The sequence below is a fragment of the Nicotiana tabacum genome, chromosome 5 (assembly GCF_000715075.1).
Source record: "Nicotiana tabacum cultivar K326 chromosome 5, ASM71507v2, whole genome shotgun sequence".
Lineage (NCBI taxonomy): Eukaryota > Viridiplantae > Streptophyta > Magnoliopsida > Solanales > Solanaceae > Nicotiana > Nicotiana tabacum.
In genome coordinates this window covers 32,687,836-32,697,537 of record NC_134084.1, presented here as the reverse complement: position 1 = coordinate 32,697,537, position 9,702 = coordinate 32,687,836, and the positions used below count along the sequence as shown (strand labels likewise).

General features: G+C 37.3%; 1 protein-coding gene across 1 annotated transcript; it reads right to left on the bottom strand.

Annotated features, from left to right (window-relative positions):
- Nucleotides 1–387: 387 nt before the first annotated feature.
- On the bottom strand, nt 388–7,661 carry LOC107818291 (pyruvate dehydrogenase E1 component subunit beta-3, chloroplastic). The gene is made up of 4 exons (XM_016644276.2): nt 7,299–7,661; nt 6,945–7,054; nt 6,526–6,569; nt 388–1,669 (listed from the first exon to the last, which is right to left on the bottom strand). The coding sequence occupies exons 1-4, from the start codon at nt 7,402–7,404 to the stop codon at nt 697–699; spliced, it is 1,233 nt and encodes a 410-aa protein (XP_016499762.1). The 5' UTR covers nt 7,405–7,661; the 3' UTR covers nt 388–696.
- Nucleotides 7,662–9,702: the final 2,041 nt, after the last annotated feature.

Below are 9,702 nucleotides of genomic sequence, written 5' to 3'. Positions count from 1 at the left end.
TAGAATGTTATCTCCTCATGCTCATGAGAATAGCAACAGAAATTAGATATCTTTTCTGCTAATCTAGAAGTGGATACCAAGCCTAGGCCTGGATATTCAAGTTGCAAAGCTACACATAATTTCCTAATAGCAACAACATGAAGGGAAAATACATCAATCCAATGGGACATGACATGTCCAATGGAGAACATTTCCTACAAGGATGCGCTTCAATAGAAGAAAATCAAAAAGACATACAGTTACACTGGCAGAGTAATTATAGCATTAGTTTTGTAGGTTTAACAATATGGGCAGTTTTGCTACAATATGGCGCAAGAGTTCCAATCATCTGTATTCCCAGTCACTTAGGGAGACTTAAATTTAATAGTTTCAGCAAAACACACATTCTGATATTTAAATGTAAAACAACTCGCTTCAATTATCAGGTACAAAGTTAAGAAATTAATCTCAAATGAAACAAAGAAAAAATGATCATGTTTCAATCAAGTCTTTTAACCTTACCAGTATATAAAAAAAAATCTAAATACCATATAGGTGTAGGTACTAGATAACGAAACAACAGACACATCTCACCTTAACTGAACTTGAAAGACCCACAAACTCAAATCTATAACAAGATCAGACATTTTAACTAACAATCAGAAGTCGAACTATGACAACGAAATGGCGTAACTACCAAATGGTTCTACCACTTGATCACTGGCAAAGCTGTTCAACTGCAGTAACAATCTGGGGAGGTTGGACAACAGTCCAGTTCTCTAACGTCCCAGCATACGGGGTTGGCACATCCTGTGATGACAGACAAACAATTGGGGCATCTAAATAGTCATGGAAGTTCTCAGTTATAGCGGCTGTCAAGCTGGCACCAATACCTCCTGTCCGCATACATTCCTCAACGATGAGCACACGGTGAGTTTTCTTCACTGAATTTCCGATGGTGTGAAGGTCAAATGGTTTCAATGACCTGATATCAATGACCTCAGGATCATAACCCTTGTCCACAAGGGTCTTCGCAGCCTGCATCACGTGATACCTCATCCTGGAATAAGTTAAAATGGTAACATGCTCCCCAGGTCTTACCATCTCTGCTTCTTCAAGATTCAACACGTACTCTTCGTCTGGAATTCTCTCCTTGAGGTTGTAGAGCAAAACATGCTCAAACAGAATCACAGGGTTGTCACTCCTAATAGCCGCCTTCATCAAGCCCTTGGCATTGTAAGGGGTTGAGCAGGCAACCATTTGGATTCCAGGAATTGACTGGAAATATGACTCGAGGCGCTGAGAGTGCTCTGCTCCAAGCTGTCGACCAACTCCACCAGGACCTCGAATGACGACTGGTATCTTAAACTGGCCACCAGATGTGTAGTGGAGCATACCACAGTTGTTAGATATCTGGTTGAAGGCTAGAAGAAGAAATCCCATGTTCATTCCCTCAATAACTGGACGCAGGCCAGTCATTGCAGCACCAATTCCCATACCAGTGAAAGAGTTCTCAGCAATGGGAGTGTCGAGAACCCTGAGATCACCATACTTTGGAGCAAGGCCTTTAGTCACCTTGTACGAACCTCCATAATGGCCGACATCTTCACCCATTACACAAACAGTAGGATCTCTGTCCATCTCTTCTTCAAGCCCTTCGCGGAGGGCCTCAAAGAGCAACAGTTCATGCCTAAAGATGTACAATTCAATCACATAAGTGGTGTGGTCAGGCAACAAGAAAGCCAGGATAAAGAACAATCAGGTACATGAACAATTGGGCAGTAATTGATAAAGTTCACACCACGACATTAAAAAATAAGAGAAAAGAGTGCATATCTGATAAGCCAACAAAGATCTATTCAGTGACGCAAGTTTAATGATTAAGCAAGCACACTATAAAATTCTTTTAAAACCACGGACATAATCTATCCTGAATAATTAGGAAGACTCATATCCCATCAAGGAAGCACATACAACTCAAATACATCCAAAGATAATGTTGGTTATGACTAACATCAAAACTAAACGAGCTGTTTCGCCCTTAAACAACCAGATCGGTAACAGAAATACCTGGAATCCCACAGCAGGAATCTTATGCATTAGGAAGAGAGAATGAATAAGGGACCTCTATACTAGCTTATGGTCGCCCAAATCATTCATGTAATTAGAATCTCAGAACCCAACAAAGCAGAAAGGAAAAACCAAAAGCTCAACAAGTTTGAAGTAGGAAAGTAACCTTCCTTTTGAACAGCTCCTAAAGAGATAGCTTGACAAGATTACAAGGAAGTTACAGGCAAAGCAAGAGTGGTAAAGAAAAAATAACAATGATCAGAGGGATCTCTGATGTTTAAATATGAGATTGCTTAACCAGTTATCGTTAAAAATTAGATCATGAGTTTCTCAGAGGAGTAAAACAAGCAACAGTTGACAATAATAAGTGCATCTGCTAGGGGTAACATCTCCTCTGTTATACACTTACGAAATTCTAACTTCAGTTTTAGGTTTATAAATACAAACCTTTGGTTTGGCCTGATGTTTAAGTACAACTGAATTCCAGTTCTCTCCACTAATATCACATAATTGTGTTTCTATATTGAGTGGCATGATTCAAAGGTAAAGTTCTGATTCCTTTGTTTCTTTTGTTCCTCCTAGCGGCATACTTGTGCTAGTGTGTTTTCGAAACCATCCGTCCATTCCTATTTTTCCACTTAGTACATCCTCCCCCCCCCCCCCACACACACATGTATACACAGAGAGAGAATACTCAACTACATTATAGCAACTGTTCTACCTTCAGTAAAAAAGCAAACCTCCACCACGCCTTTTCCCGTGATAATTCAAAGTATTTGTTCAATATGGATCATCAACTCTCCATTTTGTTTATGTTGCTATAATTTCTATGTTTTTGGTTTACCATGAGCAGATATCGTGTAGATATGAAAATCAGGAAAATTCACATGCATGATTAGTCCAAACACCAATAATTTTGAAGTCAAGTCTCAAAATTGAATTGGAAAAGTCGGGTTCTTTTCTTAGCAATGACACTGATATGATGATTCAATAGCAACACTGGTATTTACCAGGTACAGTTTGAAAATTTTCACTATGTAGTATATACACAAATGTACTTGCATAAGCTGAGAAAACTATTGTGGCATTAAACATAAAACCTTGAAAAAGAGGGATAGTGCATAGACTAAGGGGCATTATTAGAGATATTACACCGGTGACACAGAACCATTTTGGGTTTATTCCGTAAAACAAAGACCATATTTCTGCTAAGAGCATTGATGATAGGCTATAATTACGTATTTTAGTCGATTATTACACTCTAATTTACTGCACTTTAGTTGAGTTTGCGCTTTAATCGCTAGTGTTTTGCACTAATTGTTTTGCCTTGTAGGTGTGATTCCGAGCTATATAGATTTTATGGAATGAATTTAAGTGGTTTGGAGCTTTGAAGTCTGAGTAATAGCTCAAGGAATTAAGCCGGGATCGCGTTCGGGGATCAACGGATGATAAACAACAAAACGAAAACTCGAAGAGGCATATTGCGCACTGTTTGGTAAAATAGACATAACTTTTTGCTCAAAACTCCGTTTGGGCTCCATAATATATGGTTGGAAAGATAACTCAAAGGGCTACAACTTTCATGTTTTACGTTTTTCCAAATTCCAAACGGAACAGGGTGAAAACCCGCGGTTTCACCGCAACCGCGACAGAGGGCAGTCGCGGACAACTGAAGAATCTGAGAGGGTGTTTGGCCGCGGTTCCGGCGCGACCGCGGTGGAAATGCGGCAGGATGCGTAAATTTCAGGGACCAAAGTGCAAAACACGGGATTTTAACCCCTAAACCCTATATTAAACCAAGGAAGCCGGCCAAGAAAAGAGCAGGTCATATTTTTGACATAGGTTTGACCTAAGGAGGTAGAGACACAATAGAGCAAGACTTGGGAATTCTTCTACAAGTTTTTTCTTTCCTCTTCCTATTTTTCATTGTTGGTTATGACTTTTAGTATTGTAATTTTACATACTATTATGAATAGCTAATTTGTTATCTAGAGTTTTGATAGAACCTTTTGTAGAATAAATTCTTGTTATGTTTTTATATAATTGAGCCGTAGTATAATCTCTATTTGTTCAACTACGTTCTTATTGTAGTTAATTGAAGAGCTCTCAATTAGCTGTGCCTATTTAGTATGCATAACTCGGGAGAGAGTGCATATTTAGGTAATTGTTGAACAACACCACTCTCCCAAAGTATACGAGGGATCAATAACCGAGGGTTTAAAGGCGGGATTAGGGATAACGAAGCCTTGGGTGCGATCTGAAGTGAGCTGTATCAAAAGCCAGCTAGCGTAGCTCGGGAGAGTGCGTCTAGTAAATTGTCGTGATTACTCGGGAGAGATTTACGGTAATAAGAGTGCTCATGATCGGTAGAGAATACTTAGGCGAAATTATAGAAGACATAGCGGGAAGGATTCCGACAAATGGGGAAATCATAACTCTAGACCTCCTTAATCTTGTCTCTAACTCTTAGTATCTTTAGTTGTTAATTTATTATTTTAATTTGTTAATCAATTAGTTAAACACAAGAATCTAAAAATCTATAAGTTAGGAACTGTTCAAGCTTGTCTTCTTGGTGATAGTGAACAACTGTAGCTAAGCCTTAGTTCTCTGTGGGATTCGACTCCGGACTTGTAAACCGGATTATATTTGCAACGACCGCATTGTCCTTTTTATAAGGCATAGTTGGGCGTGATCAAGCATTCATAGAAATTCATAGAGAGGGAGGAAGAAGAATGTGTTCATCGACATATATTGTAGAGTACAGAAAAGTTGGTTCTTTTATTTATTTATTTATTTATTTGGAAAAAGTTGTTTGATGAGTGCTAGACAAGAAGAATTCCTTATTAAATATGTGAAAGAAAGGAATACACCTCATATGAAAAGCAACTCTATGTTGGGGTTATAGGTCACTGAAACATTACAATAAAAATAATAGCTCACTTTTAAGAAAAGTTTTAAAATAAACTGGGGTTGGCGAACTCTATTTGCAAGGACCCCCAAGGAATCCATATAAAGTTTAAGGGAATTTTTCTAGCAATAACAAATAGGAGACGGTGAGATCTCAAAAGAGAGTCACAATTCATGCTGGTCTATGTAGTTTATCATCATATAGGGGCATTCTTTTCATCTTTTTGTTCGTGAGTCGCATGACAAGTTCAAGCAGCAAAATGGAGTGCAAGGCATAATGCATTCCAAGATGTCAGTACAGTTGGAAACTTTTTGTAGCTTTTTGGTGTAATGATATGGACACAATCTAAGATTTCATCAGTTCCTTACAAGCTGGAACTAGGAATTGATCTTTCGTATAGCTGTACGGTTTCAGCAACATCTTAGGGTTTTTTTTTTGTCTTGTTTGGATAAGCCAACATCTTAGAGTTGTTTTCCCATTAATAAAATACATGTAATGGCAAATAAAAATGCTCAAAAGTTTTGAGCAAATAAAAGATAAAAAAGTGAGTACCACAAGAAAGAAAAGTGAGAATACACACAATTTATAGCTTTAGGGATCGTTAGGTTCACTTACTAGTTATGCAGGAATTACAGTAAAGGTTGTTTATGCGGTGACTAATATGAAGGATTATTATACATGAATTACTTACTTTAAAGGACAGTTTTGTCTTTAAATAGTTTAATCCTTCCATTGCTAATACATGTATTCTTATTCCACATTCTATCCCACATGTTAACTCGAGTATTATTTAATACCGAAACAAAATGCTGTTATGTGGCGATTATTCTTTTCTTATGCGACCAACCAAACTATTTATGCAAGAATGTATATCTTATGTGGGATTCTATGTTAGGATTAATTGCTCCAATACCACAAACAAACGACCCTTAATAACTCCCTGTTTTTTCAGAGAAGTCCAACAGAGACGTTTGGCTAAAAGAAAAGATTTGGTAAGATTGTATCCGTTTTCTCTCTATGTACACCTACTTTTGGATGGAAACTAGCATTGAGCTTCTATTCACTACATAGTCCTTTCCTTTCTCTCTTTTCTATTTTTCTCTGATTTACATCCCTCGTACTAATCCAAACACAACAACCATAACACTCCCACCATCCCTCTCCTTTATTTTGGTTCCGGTCCGGAACAAAGAGGACAATTAGACATGTTCAATGCAGGATGAACCAGCATCATCTGAAGTTAAACAGCAACTGCTATTGCTTTCATTTTTTTTTATTTCCTTTTAACAACTCCATCAAGATTTTGTAGCTCCACCAAATCATAATCCTACCACCAAGCTCCTATTTAAGCCAAGTTTGTCAAACATTGCCCTAGTCAGCCATGAATAACTAATCTGGTTTGCTAACAGGTCACCCCTACGACATGAATTTTCGTAAAACAAGTGATGATTAGGGTCCTAGAATACAAATATTAGGAGAGACAACTGGCAAAAACAAGGAAGCAATTTGAACTGTAAAGATATGCATGCATTGTGTGCATGTAAAACTCAAAGGAGAAGTAAATATACCCCGGCTTGGATGAAGTAGAAGCAGCAGCAGTATTTTCTTTTGCCTGTAAAAGAATTACACACAACACCAAATCTTAAAGTCCAAAAATAATAAAATTTACTCCCCCAGTCCCATTTTATGTGAAGACATTTGATTGGGTGCGGAGTTTAAGATAGAAAGAAAGACAGATTTCTAAACTTGTGGTCTAAAACTAGCCGGACATTTGTGTGGCTACAAGTCATATCGTCAATCGTAAAATCACAAAATAAGAAGTTTAAAGTTTGCGAAAATTGTCATTCTTTTGGAACAAACTAAAAAGGAAGGAGGGTCGGGACAAAGGGAGTACTAGTTTACTACGTACTAATTTAGGCACATTTCTGCTAGTAGACAATTACATTCATACATAAACACACACAAAGAGAGAGTGAAGATTACTAACAGCAACTGCATTAGTAATTATTTGTTCAGCTCTTCCCCCACCGCCACGTCGGTTCAAAGAATAGCTCAAACGCCCATCAGATCCGACCACACAAAAACTTCCTTTCCTCTCTGCACCAACAAAAACAAACACATGCATCAAAACAAACCCACAAATTGAACACACAAGATTCAAACTTTGGATACTAAACAAGATCCAAATGGCTCGACCATAAAACACAAAGTTTAGACAAACCCAATAATCAGAAAAATTGAACCGAACATACACAATCAATTAAACCCGAAAAAGACATAAACAAAACTAACAAAACCCAGGTTAGGAAAATAACTAAATAATTCATAAAATGCAACGAACCTGAAAAAGATCTGCGAGAATTGGCGAAAAGTGATTTCTTGGAATCCAAAGAATTGGCTGAGGAAAGTGCAGTAGCAGCACCAATTCCTTGTATAATAGCAGCCATTTAGAAAAACCCACGAATAAAACAAAACAAAGAAAAAATGGAGTATCAGATTGAGAACTCAAATGCCACCTATAACTATATATATGAATTAGGAAGGGGGCGGAGATAACAAAGTGTTTGATATGTTGGATTGGGCGATTTAATTGAAGGAAGATGAGAAAATAATATTATTGAGGGGAAAAAAAGAGTGAAGTGGAGAAGCTTTGAGCCACAATTTGTGCTTCGTTCTCATCGCCTGATTGTGTACTTGCTTATTCATTGTAATATGATGCTTCTGCTCTAAGAATGATGACACGTGTCCATTTAAAGGATAACATTGTCACTTGAGAATTTATGAAATCGTACTAATTTGCCTACGTGGTGGGATTTTAATGGTTGCTACGGATATGGGGAAAGGTTTCAGTGTAGGAAATTACTGGCAGGCTGAGCTGTCTTTGCTGGCTTAGGAGTTTGGATCAACTTGGTGATCCTACCCCAACGACCAGCTCGTTACTTGTTTAACGTACTAAAAGATCGAACTACATAAGTAAAAAATTGAATTTTTATTACATCTTCATCTATTTTAATTTTTTGCTCCTTTTAAAATATAAATAAATAATTGCTTGCATTGGTACAATTACTTGTAGCATGTTTAAAGCTATATTTGGCCCAGAGTAATTGAGTTATTGCATTCTTTTGGAACAGTTGGAAGAAGTAAATCTTGGGGCGAGTAGGACATCTCTCTTTGGCCACTATCGTGTTCTAATTAATCATTCTATGCGATTTCTCAAGTTGAGTTCAAAATTGATGATTTTGAGGGCTCGAAAGATTGTTCTACTTCAACCATGTTTTTTTTTTGAAGTTCGAATTCGCGTTGAACCAATTTGATGTCTATAAATTCATCACAAGAAATGAAAGTATTGTCCAAAAATATAAATATTGGAACAAGTGCAGCTTTGTCTAAGAATATTTTCTCCACAAACTTTTAAAGGGATTACAGCCAAAGGCAAAGAGTAGGCGAGGAAGGAAGCCGAGAAGTTGAGGAGGGATCTTCTTCTTTTTTTTAATTCTTCTCCAAAATGGCTTGGTTCAATCAAACGGGATGTCTGATCTTACTACTCTGAGCAGCTACTTCAGATGGTGATGCGAACAAGATTTTTAAAGGTAAGAAGCACAATAATATTTTCGCAATAAACAATACGTGAGCTCGTAAGAAGGGCTCCTCCACCTCTTAAGGCTTCAGGTGGTGCTCAAACAAAGACATTATCTCACTCTAGCTGTCAATTTTGCTTCGGCACACTTTTATTCCCAGATTTTTTTTACTAACATGTTTGAAAGTTGTTTACCTGTAAAACGGGACAGTTGAATGTATACGTGGTTTATAGACAAGTGAATCGATTTGATCCTAAAACAATAAATAAATTAGACAGAAATGTAAGACTTAGCCTTGAAATTGAGATAAAACATCAAATATCTTCGTTCTGGGAGAAGAGCTTCTGGAGGCAGTAATAACAATATGAATAAGCAAGAAAATAAAAGTGTTATTAAGCTTTGGATAAAATGCAGTGTATGCTAGTTAGAAAATTCGTGTCATTTACAATGTTATTAGAGCTCACTATTTATAGTTGCACCAAGGAAACAAGGTCCTAGGATCAAGCTTATCTTTAATGTCAATTATGATGGTCATTGAAGAATGTGTAATGGGAATGTCATATTCTCTGTAACGGACCATGTATTTAATACTGCAGAATATTATCCATTAAGTGGTACTGGATGGCAAGCATTTATTTCGCCCTTATGTACATTATTCTCTCCGATAACAAATGAGATCATTGCCTTCGGACCCGATTATCTTCTGTCTTTGGCTCCACGTGTCACTTTCTCATGTGATCATTTAATATGAACATATTTTACCCTATACAGATAGTCCCCTTGCTTTTCGGTGGCATAACCTTATGTCATGAGGAAGTTGGTAGAGATACCTTATTTGGCGACAAATTCTCTTTCCCCCTCTGAAAAATTTTTGACGGTTGATTAAATGCACATCTCTCCGTATTTAATGCTCCGAACACGCGTCATCCCACGATTCAGCACCACTTTTGCCGGTTATTGAGGTAATTATGGCCACGATTTTAGCCGCTTATTCCTTTACTTATACACATCAAACTTTTTCATTTACACTTGATAATTTTCAAACTTTTTCAAACTCTCAACTCATACTTGTCTTCAACTTTCTCTAACTTTCTCGTTCAAAGAAAACACTTTCCTCCCTTCTGATAACAATGGCTTCTTCTTTCAGAAACCATAGTTCCTTAAAGA

What these genes read in the sequence shown, in the direction of transcription:
- LOC107818291 (XM_016644276.2), bottom strand. Translation starts at nt 7,404, where the DNA reads ATGGCTGCTATTATACAAGGAATTGGTGCTGCTACTGCACTTTCCTCA. An exon ending in TAATTACTAATGCAGTTGCT is followed by an intron (nt 6,570 to 6,944) that starts GTTAGTAATCTT and finishes ATTCTTTTACAG; the next exon opens with GCAAAAGAAAATACTGCTGC. An exon ending in TCTACTTCATCCAAGCCGGG is followed by an intron (nt 1,670 to 6,525) that starts GTATATTTACTT and finishes GTACATCTTTAG; the next exon opens with GCATGAACTGTTGCTCTTTG.